The 22,542-nt window shown below is 37.0% G+C and overlaps 1 protein-coding gene across 2 annotated transcripts in view; it reads right to left on the bottom strand.

The window, feature by feature from the left end:
* Positions 1-2,436: 2,436 nt before the first annotated feature.
* The window catches only part of LOC120777503 (protein ECT2), a 41,346-nt gene continuing 21,240 nt past the window's right edge, over positions 2,437-22,542 (bottom strand). The window contains exons 3-13 of one of the 2 annotated variants that reach the window (XM_040108854.1): positions 12,592-12,727; positions 12,378-12,484; positions 11,972-12,221; positions 9,648-11,474; positions 7,648-7,779; positions 7,220-7,582; positions 6,760-7,156; positions 5,737-5,897; positions 5,160-5,654; positions 3,448-3,597; positions 2,437-3,371 (exon numbers count right to left, since the gene is read on the bottom strand). In XM_040108854.1, coding sequence (XP_039964788.1) covers positions 3,240-3,371; positions 3,448-3,597; positions 5,160-5,654; positions 5,737-5,897; positions 6,760-7,156; positions 7,220-7,582; positions 7,648-7,779; positions 9,648-11,474; positions 11,972-12,221; positions 12,378-12,484; positions 12,592-12,727 — 4,150 coding nt within the window. In that variant the 3' untranslated portion in view covers positions 2,437-3,239. The remainder of the gene's footprint in view (positions 3,372-3,447; positions 3,598-5,159; positions 5,655-5,736; positions 5,898-6,759; positions 7,157-7,219; positions 7,583-7,647; positions 7,780-9,647; positions 11,475-11,971; positions 12,222-12,377; positions 12,485-12,591; positions 12,728-22,542) is intronic. The other variant, XM_040108856.1, reaches the window with a different exon arrangement.

Raw genomic sequence — 22,542 nt, 5'->3', positions numbered from 1 at the left:
TACAAAATACTGCTTGTGCAAGAACTGAATCCCCTCGACCTTCCCAAGCGACATGGCTTTGCTCTATGGGCTCTTGAAAAGTTCCCTGAAGATCCGACGTTTTCGAGCCAAATTTTGTTCAGCGATAAGGCCCATTTCTGACTCAATGAGTAAATAAATAAGTAAAATTGCCACATTTGGGACGAAGAGCAACCTTAAGACAATCAAGAGATGTAATTTCATCCAGAAAACACAACGGTTTAGTGTGGTTTGTGGGTCGGTGGAATCATCGGTCTATATTGCTTCAAAAACGATGCCGGTGGCGACCGTTATCGCGACATGATAACCGACTATTTGATGTCTAAAATTGAAGTTCGTGATCTCGGCCACATTTGGTTTCAACAAGACGGCGCCACTTCCCGCAAATCGCATCAGTCAGGGGATTTATTAAGAGAACACTTCGGTGAACAGTTAATTTCATGTTTTGGGCCGGTCGATTGGCAATCAATATCGTGTTATATTACACCATTAGACGTTTTCCTGTGGGGTTATTTTAAGTCTAGAGTTTATGCGGTCAATCCCGCTTCGATATAGACCTTGGAGCAAAACATCACACGTTTCATTTGCCAGTTACCAATCGAAACGCTCGAACGAGCCATCGAAAATTGTACTCAACGAATGGACCATCTGAGACGTAACCGCGGACAACAATTGAAAGAGATAATCTTCAAAAAATAAACACTAAAGAATGTTCTTTATAATGATAATAAACATTCCCCGTTAAAGAGGTGGTCGAAGATGTGCCACGCTCCGGAAGGCCTGTCGTCGAAAATTGCGATAAAATCGCTGAATTGGTCGAAAGAGACCGGCATAGCAGAAAAAAATAAAAAATTAAAAAAAAATTAAAAAAAAATAAAAAATAAAATAAAAAAATTAAATAAAAAAATAAAATAAAAAAATTAAATAAAAAAATAAAATAAAAAAATAAAAATACAAAAATAAAATAAAAAATACCGCAAGACTTTTTTGACAACCTGTTAAGAATATTGGACAATTTAGAGGCAATTTGAATACATTTTGACTAAAAATTTAAAGAACGATTTTTTGAGTTTTGGTTTAGGGCACTCTGCTATAGTTGTATGGAGTTATCTTCGAAGAAAATGTTTGGATCGGAAAGCTATAGTATATAGCAAACATAAAAACTGGACGATTAAAGTTCTTCTAAGTTGTAGCTTTGGTGCAAGGTTGCCTCTAGTATAAGTTCGCTAAAAAATATTATTTTGTTACACTAATATCTTAAAGGGGTCAGTAGGGCAATCTGACCGGTTTTTTTGACATTTTTTTCATAAAAATTTTTATTCTATAATAGAACTTTTTTCACATATCATGAGGTACTATATCGTGGAGTTTATAAACAAGTTTTTTCGGAATTGTTTGATGACATCTGTTGCAGAAATGGCTGGGTGAATGAGATGCGTTTTTTCACTGGCGGACACGAATTCTTTATGTTTGGATCATCTGTAACACAAAAACCCAATTTATTCTTAAAAAGTACGTGAATGGTTATCGTCCCTACTAGAATCATGAAAAAATTTTGATAAGTAAAAAATTAACGTTTTTTCCTTTTTTTTAATTTTTTCCCATGTCAATTTATGTAAAAAATAAATTTTGTCATAACATTGTCAATAAATTATAAAAAATTATGAATCTAGATAGCCAGGCATTTTGTAAACATTTAAAAAAAATTAAGCAAATTGGTTGAGTCGTTCGACCGGAATCATGTCCGCCAGTTTAAAAAAAGTATGTGTTTGAGCAAAACGCGTTTAAAGTTTAGGTTTGCGCTCGGAGTGCTCCGAACATCGAGGGTATTATTATTTTTGGGCCTTTTTCGAAACCTTCCAATGGTAAGGTGGCTTTCTACATTAATTGTAAGGGTATAAGGGAAAAGAAAAACAAAAAAAATTTTGAAAAAAGATTACCCTATTGACCCCTTAATGCAATAAAAAAATATTTCCATAAAAATGTAACTTTCGTATACATACCCACAAATTTATACTAGAACAGATATTTCAACGCATTTTCACTTAACTACAATAGATAGTTATATTTTATTGTAAAATATTTTATGTTTTCAAGATATTTGTGTATTTGTAAATAATGTAAGCTTATACAAATATTATCATACTCGTTAAGCGAATCAATCATTCATACCAAATATGCGAATATTACAGCATAGTCACTATAATTAAATACATTAATTATATATAGTTTTATATATATATTATTGTTTATGTTTTATTATTATAAAATCTCTTTGACAGTTACATTATGCATTATTTCCTTCCGTTTGCTTCAAATAAAACATTTACGCACATAAAACAGAAAGCGACAAGAAAGTAAACAATGTTGATAAATAAAATTTAAATTAAAAAAATAAAATAAAAATCGAATAAGTTATTAATGTGTAGAATATTATGGTAGATATATATTTCGTAATCATATAAATTAAATTATGTAATATGTATTATTGTTAAAATTAGATTAAAGTAAGATGATGGAGGGTTTTGCGCAATCCTTAAAACGAAATTATAACCGAACACGATATTCGTTGACGTATATACATACATATATATTTACAATGTCAAACACGACAAATACATACATACATATGCTAATTAATAAAAAGCTACAGACAATTTCATATGAAAATCTTATATTTATATGCAGATGCGAGACATTTTTCTGAAATGTGGCCACACGTTTGCAATATATATGTATATATTTTTTAATTCCATTACATTTCAGTTGGAAATCGTACAGGACCACAACGTACCGAAATGAGCAGATTAAACTGATTATTGTTGCTTTTGATTTTTTGTTTCATAAAAAACACATACGAAAGGGCTTAGTCCACCCATTATAAACATCACATTACATGCAGTGCTAAAGTAACGCTTCGTATAAGCTGATAATGGTGAAACGTTACACAGCTGCTGCTGAAATCATTGTGAAATTTGCCAAAAGTTTGCTTAGAATGCAGCGTCTATAATCGAACATAGACAGCCAATTATAGGTTAGGTTTACCAACGCGAGTATAAATTTTGTACGATGTAGCGCTGAATGCACGACAATGCTTAGCAATTAAGCGAGTAGCGAACAACGGCCGCTATTCAACAACATTCCTCAAACGCTGCTGCAGCTTTGTAAACAAATTCGAAACAGTTTCTTTATGCATTTCACCGGCTCAACAGCTGCAACGCCTAAAGACGCCCCACAACACCCATCGTCGAGGACTTATTTTTGCGCATCGGTTGCACGGAAAGTGGTGGCAGCAATATTTCCGATTGAGCTGAAGGTGAACTGCTGCGGTTACCCTCCTCATCGACCGCCTCCTGTGGTGAAAAACAAAGAAAAATAAGAAATATATAGAAGAAATATTGATCAGCTGATTATGCGCGCGCTACTCACGTGTATATTTGCACAACTGGCCAAACGCATTTGCGCCAGTTGCGAGGCGGGCGTTAATGAGTTTGTGCTGCCAAAGGGGGGTGTCATCATCGTGGAGACGGCTCGCTTTAGCTTCGAGGGAGTTTTGTTAAATGAAAATGCACGGCCCACCTGAGCAAAGTAAATATTTTCTTCATTATAAGCAGGCAAAGGTGGCGGAAGGGAAAGAGAGTCAAACATTAAAGCAAACTACTTACATACGAGTAACAACAACAACATATATTTATTATATACTTATATTACATATATATCTTAGAAATGCTGCACAATTAATTTAAGAGCAAATAAAAACAATGTAACCTCAAAAATTAACACACCTATTATGCTTGGCTACTAGCACGTGTACAGCGTCTCTAGACAACCATACATCAAAATTAGCATTATGTATGAATACAAGTGTCTAATCACTGGCGTCACTACCAATATCGTGCTGCAACCACCATATTCACATGATTTAGCTCCGTGCGACTTTGGGCTTTTCAGCAAACTCAAACGAACGCTTCGGAGAAACCGTTTTTAGTCAATTGAAGAAATTAAACGGGGATCGCTTCGCACTGATGGCAATTTCGGATATTGACTTTAACACCACTTTTGAGGGTTTCGAAAAAAGTTGGCGAAGGTGTAATGGGGCCAAGACGGGTTACTTTGAGGGGGCGACATAGATATATGGATAGAATAAATAAAGAATTTTAAAATTATGAACAAAATCTTACTATTTTTTGCTCATAGTAGTTAAATATCTGATCTATATTCAGTGCCAGTGTAATGAAACAGATGTTCCAAGTTTCATCAATATACAACCATTTATCAATTTTTAATCAAATCACCGACAGACAGACACCAGTAAAAAAGAGAAATAAATACTACATGCAACCAATGAAATTAAAAGGTAATAAAAAGAAATGTTTGTAAACACAATTGATTACAGTAATAAAATCAATGTTACCAAACACAAACAAGAAAACAATTTCAATTTTTACTTATGCATTCTTAATTAAATCAAAAAGGAAATTAGCAAATTTCGTGCAAAATTATATGTATATCGTCACCTAAAATGCAAAATAACGGAACATCACTTTTTAAAGGAGACGGACAAAGATATATAAACCAGAGTCTACTCATATTGATGCAAAATTTGAGTTTTGGTTATAACTCGGATGCAACTGGTAGATGCAGCTTAAGATGTGATCTGACAGCCCAAAGTATCAAAATTGGGTTTGACCATTTCATTTTTTTTTTTTTTCAAAATATTTCACAATCGAAAAATTTTCTCAAAATACCCACAAATCTACGTTTTTTCGCCTGTGTTATTAGGTAAGTATATCAAAACAATCGAAAATTTTTCTCAAAATACCCACCTATCTTTCGCCTGTGTTATTAGGTATATCCCTTAAAATTTGTACTATAAGTATATAATATGGCGTAGGTAATCGTAATCAATGCAAAGCTTGAATTTATATTTTTTGAGGTTATGTTGGTTTGTATTTTAGGTTATGATATACACATCTATAATTTATTATTTCGTACTTTTGCAGATGCCTATCAAAAACATAAAAAAAAACAGAACATAAGCATAATATTATAAGCTAGCACTATAATTATGAAGCATTTAGACACAACTCTTTCTAAGTTAAATACGAAACCAACATTTCAAGACAACAGTGTGAACTCACCTTTTGACGCGTACGCGCCGCCAACTTGAACGCCTTCGACAAAGTGCTCAAATTCACATCACTGATATCCACTTCCAACTCCTGTGAGGTGCGACTCAGTAATGCGCTGACCGTGTCCGTGCGACAAGCGTTCTCCGCCATCTGCTTGCACAGCAACTTCAAATACACCACCTTATCCGTTTCATCATCGGTTATGGTGAACGAGAAGAGCTTCTCCTTATCTTGGCGGCAAAGTAAGGCGAAAGCGCGCGGACTGTCGGTGATGTCAATGACAAAACGTATCGCATTCAGTGACACCAACTTCACGTGTTTGTGTGATTTTGTAGAGCTCGGCGATTTCGCCGTATTGAAGGCACGCGAACGCTTTTTACACACCTCTATTGTGTCGGAGAATAAGTACAACATGAGCGTATCGCCACGACCGCTAAGATTATCAGAGAGTTCCGTTACTTCGCACTTGGAAATGAAACTACGATTCGAGGAAACTAAATGAGCCTGTTACGCGAGGGGAAACGACATGATGGAGGCACAAGGTCAATAAAACGTGGACAACGGGAAAGGCAAACAATACACTTACCGGACAACCCTCAATGTCATTGAAGATATCAAATATCGCCATGCGCGATTCCGTCTTCCGTTTGTCCTCGTTAATATGCATCATGACCTCCTTGATGGCTTTGAGTGCCTGCTCAAGTTTAACATAGTCGGGATTGTTTTTGTTTGTGTGCTTTAAAATGTCTGCAAAAGTGTAAGAGAAATTATTTTATTAAACCGTAGGCTGAAGTTGTCTGTTGTTGGCGAGTGTTAAACAAGCACTTGGTTTTACAAATTATGCGAAGAATAATAAAAAGTGTGAATGCAACGTTTAGAAGAGTGTAAGTTTATAACAAAACAAGAAAAGGCCAAGCACAGAAGCTATAATTTCTTCGGAGATTATACCGTTGATATGGTCAAAAATCATAACCGAATTGCGTGAAGAGAGTTTTCCATACATAGAAATGAATCTGATTTGTTCGTATGGCAGATATATGCTATAGTGGTCCGATATCGGCGGTTCTGACAAATGAGTAGCTTCTTCGCAAAAAAAGACGTGTGTAAAATTTCAGATCGATATCTCAAAATCTGGGAAACTAGTATATACGGGCACGGCAAAAATCGACTCAGCTCGTTACGCTGATCAATTATACATCTGTATGTATGTATCTATATTTTATAGTGTACCAGACGATGTCTACTGGCTCCGTTCCCACGACAGTCAGGCCTTCGTAACCGGAACGGACACGGATTTTTATCAGGAAAAGGACTGTCAACTCGGCAGAATTTTGTCACTAGAACAACAACAACAACAACAACATGTCTACTGGCTTCTGTTCCCACGACAGTCGGATTTACGTAACCGGAACGGACCCGGATTTTTATCCAGTCAAGGACTGTCAACTCGGCTGAATTCTGTCGCTAAACAACAACAAAAACATGCCTACTGGCTTCGTGCTAACCTGAATATACAATGTTCAGGGTATAATATAGGTACAAAGAGAGACATGAAATTCTATACTAGAGTTTCGAAAAACGATAACCTCTCATTTGTATTTTTACTCACCGTTCAACAACAAACTAATGCTCGGCAGTCTTTGCACGGGGCGTATCATTAGATCCTGCAAGCTCTGCCGACCGCATTCCGGTTTTGTTTGATTGATTTTTAGAAACGCATGGAAACGTGGATTTTGACTATCACATTGTTGCAGTGTTTCCTTCATTTGTTCGAAAAAGTTCACATACGGTGGATACGCCTTCGTTAGCTCATCACGATGCTGCAATATGATATCACCAATTAAACAATCCTCCGACCATTTACCCTGTATCGCGCGCAAACTCTCCAGCATGCACTGATGCACTTCGTGTATAGGCAGAAAATTGTTGAAGATCGATTTGATCTCGGATTTATTGAGTAGAGCGTCGTTGGTTTCCGCAATTTCCTCGAGTGGATTCTTGAAGAGCTGCAGTAAACACATATTATTGTATTGACATTTTTTATTATATTTAAATAATGTACAATATACCTTCACTATTGTGTCTAATATGCCCACATAGTTGGACTCGGTGCTGAAGAAGTCCATAAAATGATTGAAACGCATCGATTTCTTCGCCGGCGTCGATTCACAAACTGTTGGCGTTTCAATATGCACTTCGTTGTGTAACTTGCCAGGCTCCAACTTGTCCGGGCTGGTGGTGCAATCGAAGAAGCTACCCGACACCGACAAAAGACCGGCATCCGAGACGGACGAACGACGCTTGCCCGACCCGATTGGTGTGCCTTCGAATTGTATGCGTTGTGAAAAACGTTTCCGTTTCCGCTTATTAAAACTGATGGGCAGTGAATCACGACGATCGGTATTGGGCGTATTCGCAATACTGTCCAAATACTGTAACGAAAGTGTTGGAATTTTACAAAACAATTGTTTGTAGCGCAATAGATGCACAAACTTACATCGCCGAAGAGGTAATCCATCTCGTCCGCGTAGCCATTCTGTATGGTATACCAGAACCAATCGGACTTGAGAATATGTGTGCGGTGATTTTTCAGCTCTGGCTTGGCTTGTGTGGTGTGCTCATCAACAACCTAAAGACAGAGAGCAAACATATTGATGAATTTTGAAATATTTTAGAACAATTTAGAGGAGTGTACGATGTACATGTCTGCTAACTGCACACTGGCGCGCGCTTACAAGTATTCCAGCATGATTTTGTAAGCAATAAATTATTTTGTTTTGCACGGCGCAGTCATTTGTCAGACGTGGAAAATTTTCCGATTTACAAAAATGTGGAAATACTAAAGATGCGCGCTGCGACTGCTTTTGCCTCGTAAGGAATTTGTGGAAATTTGTATTTTAGTTTGCATATTGAAACAGGGTGTATGTATGCAACTATAGATATTTGATTAGCGCAATATTGTTACAACTCAAAATATAATATACTCAAACTGTTTTCTTTAACATTTTCAACTTTCGAAAAATCCTAAAACTATTTTGCTACACTCAAATACATTTAAGATTTAGCTACAGCACAGTCTCGCAGCACCCTGTACTCTAGCTTATACAATGCAAATTGTCGAAAATCGACATGAACTGTGAATTGACAAACTGAAATTTTCCAGTTAGCGCAATTGAGCATTCAATGGACTTCGAAAATACCAAACAATTTCAACGATATCAAAACAAATAACAAATCCAGCAATTAATTAGACATTTATGATGTGCAAGTAAGCACAAATATAACATACATACATACATGTACATACATATGTACATACATACATATGTATATAAATATAATGGGGATGAGTGAATACTTTTTACGATATGATGATTAAAATGAATCAAACGCGCTACGAGTTACTAAAAATAATATAAAAAGCACAAATATTTGGCAGCACAATAAATTATTTTCAAAACGTTCGAATTGTGGGTTAGCGAGATAGTGAGAAAACCGTCAAGTATTTACTTAAAACAACAATTTGCAGTAAAGCGAATTGCTTTGTAGACAGGTTTAAAAAAAAAGTAATAAGTAAAAAAAAAAAAATTAAAAAAAAAAAAATTAAAAAAAAAAATTAAAAAAATTAAAAAAAAAAAAAAAGAAATTAAAAAAATTTTAATTTAAAAAATTAAAAAAATTAATAAAAATTAAAAAATTTTTATTTTAAACTTTTTAAATTTAAAACTTTTTTTTTAAGTTTAAAAACAATAGTTTTTTCATACTCATAAAGTGTGAAACAAGGCAAAAGCAGTACAGTAAGCATAAGTATAAAGAAAAGTACAACACAAATTTCAGTAAAAATACGAATTTGAGGTTAGCAACATTAAGTGCATTTAATTTTACAAGAACCGAACGCATTTTCAGGAAAAATACGCTTCAAGTAGTGTGTAACAACATAATTTGCTTGGCATTTTTAACATTTTCCATTTCGCTTTAAATATTTACTGAAAAATGCTACACATGGAAAGTAGAAATTAGCTGTTTTTAGTTTTGAAAATATTTTATTGTGCTGTCTCCACAACCATACGATTTTTTAATTGAACCAAAACCACATAATAAAAATTATAATTACAAACTAAACATGAGTTAACACGCTTAAACACTAGTGCAGTTCGAAAATTAGTCGACAACAATAGAGTAGAAAGTCATAATAAAAAAAAAAATGTTAAAAATGCGATGCAAATTACAGGACTCGATTTGAAGATTTTTAAATCGAACCAACTCAGCGACATTAAATGCATTAAATGTAATTAAAACAACGACGCGCACGAGAAGGTAGACAAAAATGCCGTTAAAACGAAATTCAGGCTGGAAATTTCAAAACACTTGCAAAATTTTCGAATTCTCCGCCGCTGCGCACTGAATGTGTGTGTGTACTTTTCCCAAACTTTTTTTTTTTTTTGAAAAATGGCGTTACGCAAAATAAGCGATGAAATGAAATGTGTTTTTAAGTACCATTAAAGAACGTCCGACGGCAGCGCTTTGCATAAGTTCGCGTTTACACTGAACGTTTTCCAGCGTTTGAGCTTGAGCCGGCGTATGAAGTTGCGTATTTTGCTGGATGATTTCCTGATTAGCTATTAACTTTGAATTTAGCATAGGCGGAGGCGAATGCGGCAATGACAAGGTAGCAGGTGTTATGTAAGTGGCAGCTGTGGGGGTATCAACTGACGGCGGCACAACTGCAGCTGCAATGGGCGACTTAGAACATTCCAAGCCAGCACTTGCCAGCTTATTTGATGCCAATGTTGATGTTGAGGGCAATGGTGCGGAGAGTAGCGCATGTTTGGCGAACGACTTTGGTGTGCCAATTGCCTTTGCGGCGGCGCTGAGGAATTTCGCCGGTGCTTTGGGTGTCTTGAAGCCACTATTCGGCATTTCACGCTCATATTTCTCATCCTTCTCCGGCGTAATCGGCTGCGCATGCAAATTATGTTTGTCTTTTTTGCTGCTGCTGCGCGTTATGCGATTGCGTAGACTCCGAAATTTCTCCTTAACCGGCTTACGTATCGATTCGTTGAAAGTGCTCTCTATAGAAGCGATTGAGCAGAAGGAATCATCCGCATTGCAGCCATCTTCATCGTTGGGTGCACCATCGAGCGCCACCGAACTGCGACGTGGACGCAACATTTTCGAGATGGGTGTGCGCACGGCGACAAAGCTCATCGAACGGCGTATGGAACGTGTTATGGAGCCGGTACGTAAGAGTTTCGGTTTTTTCGTACTATTCGGCAGCGCAAAAGATTCCACCGACATTAGTGAAATGCTATCGAAACTTTCGCGTTTGCGCTTCAACTCATTCAAGCCGCCGAAATCTTCTTCTTCAACGTCGGCGTTCATATCGTACGCCTCCGCCTCAACCTCCATCGGTGACGGCTCGTTTTCGGGCGATGAGTTGGCAGTGACTATCAAATTTGGTATTTGTAAAGTACTTGTGGGTTTTGCAGCGGTCACCGTTGCCTCTGGCATTGCATTTAATATGGGCGAAATATTATTTGGATTATGAAACGTCTCTTTCGTGAGTATAATACCGTCAGTGGTGCTTTTATTAGGGTCTGCATTGTCAACAGCTGTAACGTTTGTTGTTTTTATTGGTGTGCTTGCATTTTCATTGAGGTCATCACTCGTTAAGGATTTAACATTTTCTGTTTCCAACTCCGCTCCACTCGAATTAGCATTAATGTCATACTTGGACGGCGTTGCAAGAGCTGTTGGTGCTGGCGGCTTCTGCGGTGTGCTTGCATTCTGCTGCCCGACTGGCATCGCATCTTCGGGATCGTCTATATCGACGCCTTCGGGCAGCGGCGAGCCATGTTGCAGCGCCTTATTTCGATCATAGTCCACGACCAGGCGTTCATCAAAGTAATCACCGTCATCATCATCATCATTACCATCATCAACATTATTATCAGGGTCAACAAAGTCCTCTGCTTCAGGTGTGTCAACGAGCTGCTCCGTCGAACACGCATCATCCACATCCATTTGGCGATCGGCGTTCGCAGTTGCTATTCTCTTTTCAGGCTCCTTTTCATTTACACTCTTTCCTTCAGTCTTATCAATGGCTACGCTTGGCGGCATTGTCACAACCAATGCGGCTGCTTCACTATTGGCTTCCGTTGATTTTTTTGTCGACGTCGTCTCAACGGTTTCAGTTTTGTAGAGACGCTTTGGTGTTGATGGTTGGGGATGGGATTGTGGGTTAGTTAATATGGGCTGGGGCTTGGGTGAATTGCAAGTGTTAGTCATGGTTTCGAGAAAATAACCACCAGTATTAGGCATGACCTGTAAATTTGTAAATTTATGAATCTGCGTAGCAAAAATTTAGTAATGTTCTAACTACGGTTGTTAAGAGGTCTTGTGCTAATTTAAAAATCTTCCCGTGTGTCACTGTAAATGAGAACTAAAAATGATAACTTGTGTTTTGTTGTTTTACTAGTATTTTTTGGAAAATTCCGCGCGGCCACAAGTAATTCTGTTAATGATGTTAAACTTGTATGACTAATTATAATAAAACGCTTATGACGCTTGACATCAGAAAAACACATTAATTTGTGCGCCACAATTTTTTCATTTTTTTTTTGTTTTTGTTTTTGGTTGCACAAACAATTGGTTTAAGTTGCAAATATTAAAAGTATTAAACAATTAGTGACAACGCTCTACATTTAAGTATTATTATTAATGCAACATACACATACACACACACACACACACACACACATGTCAACAGTAAAACTACAAATGTTGTTTGTGCGAAATAATACAAAATTCATAAAACTCACGACATGCGAACACTCGGGATCATCCAACTCCGCCGGCACGCCCCCATTGCTGAGCAGCACATCGACCATGTGTTGATGCTCGTCGGCGGGGAAGCCGAAGAAGCAAATCTTCTGACCTTCAAATGCTTTCAGTTTATGCTCGCGCGAAAAATCATCGGTCGTCGCACGAAACTGCAGTTCGTCGCGTCGCTCCCAAGCGGCATAAACCCAGGCCGGTCGCACCACGGTCAAACGAAATGTTTTTGCATATCTAGAAGATTCCATACAAAAAAAAATAAAAATATTAAATGCCAACAACTAAAACATTGCATTAATTTCAAACAATAATAAAGATAAGCGCAATGAAAACGCCATTAGAAGACGATTTTCTTTTAAATAAAATTAGAAAAAAACACCAACAACTTACTGATACTTATCGCCGCCGCTGTGACTGCAAATTAGATGTGTGATCTTGGAATTCATGTCTTTGCGTATGCAACCGCCCATCGAATGTATGAGATTGACGAGACGCGTCTATGGGTTAGCGTAAAAGAGCATACAAAGACATATACATAAATGAGAATATAGCCAAAACATTTGTGTACAGCAAATGAGCAGCAAAAACAAGTCATTCGACTCACCAACTCATCCTTCTTGCGTATGCCTGTAAAACACGTCACCACGCCGCGCATTGAGTAATTGTAAACGGGTCGCGCGTTGCGTATGAGTCCATCCTTAGATTCTGCAGCATGCTTCAAGGCAGGTGGACCCAAAATGCTGTAAATACAACGAAAAACCAAAACAAACAGTTAAAACCAGTTTTCAATTTAAATATATCAATAAATACACAAATAAGCGTGGGCAAAGCACAATGTTATGATTTCGCATTTCATAATCATATTTCGCCGAATTTGGCATGCGTAAGACGATCGTTTTCATTCATCAGTTCATGGCCAATAACTAACAATCGATTTATTGCGGATGAACTGAGCATTCAGCTCCACTCGGTTCAAGAGAAGCCAAATGCAAAATGTCAAATGAATTCGTAAATATTATTTCTATTGTTAACCATATGAAACTGGGCATTACGAGGAAATATTCATGAGCCACTTCAAAGTGACTGACTTTTCGCAGGAACGCCAGGTGGTATACGTAATTTTTGTGCGGTCAGAAAATTGCAAAATTTGTGAAATCCCCTCGGAAATAAAATGGAAATTACATGAAATAAAGTGGAGTTCAATAGGCTGAAATTAGTATGCATATTGTACATATGTATATAAGTACTACTGTGAGTAAAAAATAGTAAGCCTTTTTAACTTAAATTCCTCGCGACAACCAATTCGTAGAAATATTTTTGCCTAGGTTGGTATGACTGTCAGATGGCACATAAAGTAATTGGTGCTTGAGAATCGACATTTAACAGTCAGACATCCTACTGGCATCGTTGGAATATCGGAAGGATCAGTGAAAACTATTTTGAAAGATCATTAGTCAAAGAAAAGTAAAAGCAGGATTGGTTCCAAAATCACTCAATTTTTTAGACAGAAAGATTTGCGTTAATGTCTGTAAAACAATGATTTCCGATTACCAGGATGTCATGAAACCTATTATTACTATGACCCGGAAACAGACGGTTGATAGGCCGAATATCGTGACAAAGGTGAGCCGAAGCCGAAAAACTACGTAAAATCAAGTCAAAATTCAGGGTTATGGTCGACAGTCGATTATCGTGGTGTGGTGCTCTCCGAATTACTTCCGACCAGCCAAACTGTTAACAAAGAATACTATTTGTAAAAAAAATTCGGAATTATGGGCCAAGAGTTGTGGTTTTTAGACCACAATAATGCAGCGTCGCATACTGCATTGATTCTTCGTGAGTTTTTCGCCAAATTTTTAATATTATGCCGAAACCACCGTATTCACTTGATTTAGCTCTGAGTGACTTTTGGCTATTCAGCAAACTCAAACGAGCGATCTGGGGAAATCGTTTTGAGTCAATTGAAGACATTAAATATGCCCTGGATCAGTGCTTTGGGTCGTTATCCTGCTGCAAAATCCAAACTAGTGGGCTTAAATGTGTCTGTAAGTACTGACAGTGATTTTCTACAAATTGACTAGTGGTACCGAATGAAGTGAAGTACCATGACTGTTGATGTACCATGTGCCAGTTTTTTTTATCGATTGTGACATTCGCTGTGTGGCTTGTGGCGCCATCCTGTTGAAACCACATATTGTCCAAGTCCATATCATCCATTTCGGACCAACAATATTCGGTTATCATTGAGTGGTAGCGATTCCCATTCACAGTAACGTGGCGGTCTTGATCATGACGGAAGAAGTACGTACCAATGACGACGCCGGCCCGAAAACCGCTCCAAACCGTAATTTTTTCGAAATGTAATGGTTATTCATGGAGTACGTGTGGTTTGCTGCCTGACCAATAACGCGTTATACTCTTATTGACGAAGCCATTTAGCCAGAAATGAGCCTCATCGCTGAAGATGAGTTTCCGATGAAAATCCGGATCATTTTCAGGTTGTTGCTCAGCCCAATTCCTGAACATACGACGATTCTAGTGGTCAAGCGGATTTAGTTCATGCATCAATTTGATCTTATAAGAATGTAAGCCAAGATCGTTTCGAAAAATTCGACACATCGACGTCACAGAGATGCCCAACGCTTGAGAACGACGTGTGAGAGACTGATTTGGGTCTTCCTCAATTGATGAACTAGCGGCAGCAATATTTTCGACACTTTTTGTCTCACTGGCACGGGAACATTTTGTACTTGTGCCTATAGATTCAAATTTGTTCACTAGATGCTCAATTGTTGTTCTGATAGGACGATTATGATGACCACAAATTGGACGTAGCGCTCTTAAAGTTGAAGCCACTGACTCCGAATTTCGGTAGTAAATTTTAATAATTTCGACTCGTTGTTGGATCGTATATACATACATATATCTTTCCATAGTAAAATGGCAAACCTTACTGAAGAGAAATGTCAAAAGAGCGGGGAAAAATATGGCATCGTTTGCGGTCCCTATTGACTTAGATGACTTGTATCGAGTCAAAAAGAGCTTCACAGGTTTTTTGTTATATTGTATTACGATTCAAATTTGATAAGCTGGCATACAATAAGAAAAGAAGTTCGAAATGTTAGAAAGCTATATCTTTGTGCACTCATTTATTTTTAAGAAGACATCAAAATTACCTTATGATAAAGCGCATTTCTTAATAAGTGCTTAGAAGGAAAAATAAGAGTTCATTCACTCCGACGCGCGCACATGCACATCAGTGGCGCTGCCAAATTTGAGGGAACCCTTCTGCATGTGCATATTTGGTAAATAACAGGCTGCCAGCCAGCGGCAGCCGCAACCAAAATAATAACAAAGTAAAATAAACATAATAATACACCTCATCATCGACATCATGGTCACCGCAAATCAAATGCCAAAAATAGAAACTTTCCCCAACACTTGAAATAAAAGTAAATTTACGCAGCACTTATCGCCTACACACACAAACACACATACATTCGCATTGTAGGGGATGACAACTGTTGCTTTTTGACTTGCAAACAAACAACACACACACATCCATATATACATTTTTATTTGAACGCTCATCAGCGTTGCAACGACAGCACTCTGCCACTGACACCAATCAAATGGGCGCTAGCACACTCACACACATAGACTCTCGCCTCTATTTGGCTCAATAAAAATTATTTCATCGAATTTGTTTATTTATTTTTGTTGTTTGCGCTGTCTTCAACAACATGGCCCGCTCTATATGGCTGGTTTGAACTAGATGGATTACAACAACAATAAAAATAATAATAACAATCAGCTGCTACGCTAAGAATTTGTATACTATTTTTTTAAGCTTTGCTGCCATTGCCCTCCTCAAGTACGTTTATATGGGCAAACATATGTATGTATGTATGTATATATGTATGTAGAAAATATACATAAATGCAGCGAGTTGATAGCTTTTGCCAAATGTTAGAGTTAACACCATCTGTTTAGGTCAATGTAGCACTTGGATAGCATGATTTAGAATAACAAGCTTCAGTGCGGTTCAATGATTTTGCTGTCGGATGCGCATATGTGTGTATGTATGTATGAATAGTATATACATATGTACATAAGTATAAGTATTTACTTAACCCGGCAGTTAGACCTTAAAATAATCCGAAAAATACTAGCCCCATATGAAAAAGTACGGCAAAATAACAAGGTAATCGGGAACCGAGGTAGAGGTTATGGGTGAGTAGCCTGTCTGCCCATCCGTCCGTGCGAGCTATGTATAACTTGAGTAAAAATTGATGAAACTTGGTATATGGGTTCCTTAGTACAAACACATTTCGAGTTCGCACTGCCATAACTAAGCACTAAATTAAGATATAGAACTGTAATTCGGGAAAGCGGATGGCAGTAGCAAGGTGCCCTGGTTGGCAAAATACTTATGTTGAAAAAGTGGTCCCCTCTAACAAATTTAATGTACAGATCTCCTAAACGACTAAAGCTACAACAAACAATTTCGCTCGCCATAAATATTAAAACTTCAAACGTGAAAATGGATGTAATCGGATGATAATCTCGCTCACTCCCCATATAACGGTACAGTTAAAAACAACTAAAAACGCGATAAATCAATAACTAAATACGCCAGAGACATTAAATTTTACCCGGAAGATGGTATGAGAGCGGTTTAATGAAGCCGGAATCGAAATTGAACGGTGGTCCTGGTTCCATCCAATTTTAGGCGAAATTACATATCTCGAGACCCGCTTGACCGATTTCAAACAAATTTGGTACGTCACCTTCATCTGACATTTTTAAGTTACAGTGTGAAAATAGGCACAATCGGCCACACCTACTTCCCGAGTAACACAGTTTTAAGATCAATCAGATTATTTCACTTTTCTGTCTACAAATCAAGAAGAAATTAACATAACGGATAAAATTTTGCACGAATAATGCCTTTGAAGTATGCCACATTATGACTAAAAATTGTCCAAATGGAACCAAAACTGGCCAAGTCCCCTAATACTCGTAATGGCGTATAATAGTTGTGGAAGTTGGGTAGGGAGCACCTACCCATTTTTATTCTATTGATAATAGGGTACATTTCCTTGCAAGCTCATCAATTTTACAGTTACCATCGATTCTGCTATATCCTGACACCCATAATAGACTTATCATAAAATGGCTCGATGCCATTGTTAACGAGGTTAGGTATTCTTAAACGAAGCCTTCACGGGTTCGTTTAAAGCGTTGCAGAAGAATTTTGGAAAGTACACATAATCGCAAAAACAAGTATCTGAGTGGCACAAAGCGTTCAGCAAAGCTCGTGAAGTCAACGTAAACTTGTCTCATTCGAGTCTTCCATCCTCTTATAGTAAAGAGAATATCTTAAAGTTCAAAGAAACATTGCTTTAAAATCATCATGTTGCCATCAAAAGAATAGCACAACATATCCAAATCTCTTATAGATCGACTTAATATATTCAGGGTATGAAGCGTGTCAGTGCTAGACTCATACCAAAAGACCTGAATACTTTAAAAAGACGATGAGGTCCCAAAATAGTTGAAGATGCTATATTCAACAAACACATGCGAGGAGTCGTAGGTATATGAATGACATGACAATTGTCAAGCAATCTAGTGAATGGCGCTCTAAAAATGGACAAAACAAACAAAATTCGTTAAAGCTCTTCCAGCGGAGCCTTACAACAAGTCTACGGAAAATGGACTAAGCGTTGGCATACTTGTATTGACTCAGGAGCGTATTTTGAAGGCGATAATAAAAATTAGTGTTATAATCCGGGTCAAATTTGATCAAATGGTATGCTAAGATCACAGTATTTTTATTCTTTTAATGTCGATGACCTTACGGCCGTTTTTAAGTTAGTTCCTCATTTCTGTGTTATTAGTACTGTAATTTATTGCAATTTTTATATTATAAGATTGGAAAAATTTTACTGGGTTATAAATTAGCCTTTTAAGCAGATTATCATAACCTTAAAAGCACGAATTTATGCATATGTATATGTATGTAATATTTGAGAGGAAATCTAAAAAATAATTTGCTCACTTTAGGGACATAATTATTTTCGGATTTAGGATTTATTTCTCGGACTTAGTTTTATTTTCTCAATAACACCAAATGTGTAAGAAAGCTTCAAAAGCTTCAAAACCAATGAAGGGTTCAAAAAATGTCTATGAAAAGCAACATATGTAGATAACTAGACGCTTCTATACCTATCGAAGCTTACCAAGTACCCAGAACTTATTGATTGACTACATATTTAGTTTGGCAGGAAATTTGTGCAAATTGCAGGCTTTTTAAACCACAATATTTTCGTTTTATTTTTTATAAGTGCAAATACAACAACTTGACCGCTAAAAAATTTTAGTTCTAGTATTTTCTGTTTTAACCAAAATAGAATTTTACATTGAACGGACAACAACGCCGGATTTGTGCTTACATGTCTGCCGAAATGCACGCATTCCTTTCACTATACATGTACATACATACATATGTATGTGTGGTATTTACATATTTGAGGTCTTAATGGCTGCGCAAGGCCTTTGAGAGTCAGTGAAGTGTCGCCGACGATCAGTTGCCAGTAGGCCAAAGCGCAACAAAAGTACAACGACGCCTCAAAAATACACACACACACACATACACACACACACACACAGGGAGAGATGTATTACTTCGTAGACGCACGCTTACAACGCAGCGCACAGTGAAGTGGCGGCAAATTGACAGCGAGGGACACCATGGCGGATGATGAATGTTTTCTCTATGCTCCACTCATTGTTGCCGTTCGCTGTACGAGTGGCAACGCGCTGATGACGATGACGAGTTGCGCGGCGGAAACACTTTCGTGACACGTTGCCAAAATATGCGCATTGCTCATTTTGTCTTTCGCCCGAAATTCGCTTGATTTTTCAACAGAATCCGAAATGAATTGTCCCGGCCGCGCTGAGCGCCAGCCGTTATTTACATACATATGTACATTTCGTAGGTGCTTTTGCCTAAGCAGTGGATATTATCACACTGCAAAAGCCATATTAGCGCAAAAACAAAAGCAACAAAAACCACACCGCACTTACAAACATACATACATATGTACATACATGCGTATGTATGAAAAGTAAAAGTGTCGAAGAAGAAAAGTGGCGAAGGAATGCTGAGTGTAGCGTTGTGTATTGAAGGTGGGCGTAAGACCAACAAATACATGTTTGATTTTTTATTCTTTTTTTTAATTTGAAATTTTTATTTAATTCCAAATAGCAATAGCAGCCAAAAAAATAGCCGCGTGAAATTGCGTCAAAAATCATAAATATTATATGAATTTACGAAAATAATTTATTACTTTAATATAGCAATGAAACATTTATTTAATATTCAACTTGACATTGCAGGTATTGTATTGTGTTCGGTGTGATAAAAAATAACAGAAAATAATATAAAAAAAAAATAATAATAAATACAAAGAAATATGAAAATAGCTAGCTAGGTAGATGGAGATAGATAGATAAAATTAAAACACAAAAAAATTATTATACTTAGAAAAACAATAAAACGCACTGAAGCAATAATACCCCTCACGGATGAATTTATGACACCAGAAAATTGTAGAAAGATCTTTTCTTTGACTTTGATCAATCAGTTTGTATGGCAGCAACATGTTGTAGTGGTCAGATCTGAACAATTTCTTCGGTAACTGTACCGTTATTTTAGACGATAATCCATTCCAAATTTCGTGAAGTTGTCTTATTAAATAGAAAAGTTTTCCTTACAAGAACTTGATTTTGATCGAACAGTTTGTATGGCAGCAATACACTAAAGTATTCTATCAGAATTTTTTTTTTCAAAAGTTGTGGCATTGCCTTGGACAACAATCCATGCCAAATTTCGTGAAGTTGTTTTGTAAAATAAAAAAGTTTTCTATACAAGAACTTGATTTGCATCGGCTATAGTGGCTCGATATGGGCGATTCCGACAAATGAGCAGGTTCTTGGTGAGAAAAGAAAGTATGTAAAATTTTAGATCGATTCTCGAGCTTAATATATTGGATAGTCGATAAAATCTTTTCGTATTTCTAATCAAACTTCAATATATTTTTTCTTCTCACCCTTCCAACACTATATGACATGACACAATGTGATTGGTAGCACTGGAGATATACGACTTCAGCGACATCTATTGACAAAATACGAAAAGACTTTTTCGACTACCCAATATTCTGTTTAGGGTATATCATAAATAGATAGATTGGAAAGTAGTGATATATGTATGTACATATATGTATGTAGGTGAAATTATAATACAAAAAAACTAAATAAAATAAGAATAAATAAATATAAAACAATATACTGCAAAAAAAAATTAAATAAAAATTAAAAAATATGTATATATAAATGCGAAATGTGTACACAGATGCAAAATGAATAAAGCAAGCAGCGAGTGACGAGTGCACGCGCTTTATATACAGACGTATATGTAAATAAAAATAATTTTTAAACTCATAGTACATAAATATACACATGTATGTATGTATGTACATAAAATATTTGCAAGAGAGCGTGCCTTACGTGCTCCCCAATAAACGAGAAGACCCTCAAAAAGTTTAAATGCCACAAACGCCCCTCTTACACCACAGCTGCGGCGCCGATCAGCCAGCGCGTCCCATTAGCGTTCGGCCTCTTACAGAGTTCAAAGACAGCTGAGTCAACTGTGTGTTGTTGCATTGATCGTCGGCAAAAGCAGCGCGCGACAATTACATTACAAGGACATCGATAGATTTTCCACATTCTTGAAATATTTTCGTGCGTATTTTATTTAATTATGCGAAGATTTGTTTAGCTTGCTGCTCGACATTTATTGCACAACGCTTTCTTCGCCTTAACGCAGGTATTTATTTGCTCGTGCACATTATATTACCGAAACTTATGATCATTTTAATGCTTCTGGAAAATACACATTTTGCTGTGGGATATAATATTGAGTTTGTCGAACATTTTTCTTTCTCCTACATTTTGAAGATTTTGTTTTGATGAAAGCTGATTCATCGATCTAAAAAATTAATTTTTTATTAAAAAATGTGAAGCGAACAGAGGTATATGTATCTTTTACAGGTGTTTGGCTGAATAATTTGTTATTTATGGTTCATCGATGGCAATTATGTGCACAACTGCAGCTATCAGCATTTGATGGAATATTCGAATATACAAATGTATGTATGTATCAGTCCATGATTAATTGGACTAAGAAAATTCTTCTTCTCCTTGGTGCTCCAAATAACACGAAGGGCACTATACAAACCCCGCCTGCAGACACTTCCTTTAGACAGTACCGCCGCCCATAAATTCGATAAAGACATTTCTTGACGGCCCCCGATATCTGAATATACAATGAACGTGATATCCTACAAAGAGGCATTCAACGGCATTCAGCCGATGCTTATGAGGGTGGTCCGATAAGTACTTAACCTCATTAACCGATGGGGGTTCGTAGAAGAACTTTCCTATCGTGTAGTTTATTCTCAATTGACCAATCTGACTTATTGAGAGTGGAAGACTTGAGTATTTATGAAAGGAAAATAAAAAGAGTACAATCGGCTGAGTTTTGATTATTTTTGTTGAAAGGAAAATCGCACAGTAAAGTCAAGGAGTGATTAAATGCGGCATATGTTAATACCTTCGACAACGTAACAAAAGTCCACGATATCATATTGGCTGACCGTTGATTTAAAGTGCGCGAGTTAGCTGAGACAGTAGGCTTCTCAAAAAAATGGATCATGATGCATAAAATGTTAGACTTGAGATAGCTGTCGACGAGATAGCGTCTCCGTCTCATTTTGATCATTCTGGTCAACAATCGAAACTATGAGACCACCTCACAACACTATTTAACTGTTGGATCCAGTGGAACAAAAGACAAATATTCAAAAAGAGTTAAAACATTGGACTTTTCACCGCGAAACTGTTCCGTAAAAAGCTAAGACTCTCCTACCTTTACCGGAGATCGCCAGGCGTAATCTTTATTGCCCACCTAGAGTAGTGCAAAACGCCCATCGGACACAAAGAGCAAACACTTTATTTGCAGACCTTCCAAAATGTTCTTTTTCTGGTGTAAGCTCAGTGCTTATACGTAGGTTCCCTTTTACTATATATTTCGGCATTTTGGAACTCCAGTATTGCAATTTGGTAACTCACAACTTTATCGTAAAGTTTGACATTTTTGTTGGTATACTTACATACATACTCGGAATGTTTTGATATTTGAAAGCTATTTGTGTTTCTTACAGTAACTTAAAGTATTGATATCGCCCAACAGTTTTAAATGGTGAACATTTTCGCGCGATTATTTTTTACAACCTTCGGCGAAGAGTAACTCAACAACAGTTCATCGATAAAGTTAGTAAAACTTTTAGCAATGAAGCTCCATGAAAAAAAGTTTTTATCGATTTTAAGCTGAAATAGATCGAGGACGAAGATCACTCCCAGACGAATTTCGTGAATATCGCTCAATATCAGTTGTTGTTCCGGAAACTATTGATGCTGTGCGCAA

Source organism: Bactrocera tryoni, chromosome 5 (genome assembly GCF_016617805.1).
Source record: "Bactrocera tryoni isolate S06 chromosome 5, CSIRO_BtryS06_freeze2, whole genome shotgun sequence".
In the NCBI taxonomy this organism is placed as follows: Eukaryota; Metazoa; Arthropoda; class Insecta; order Diptera; family Tephritidae; genus Bactrocera; species Bactrocera tryoni.
Note: the sequence above shows the minus strand (reverse complement) of the source record. Positions and strands in the feature narration are given on the sequence as shown.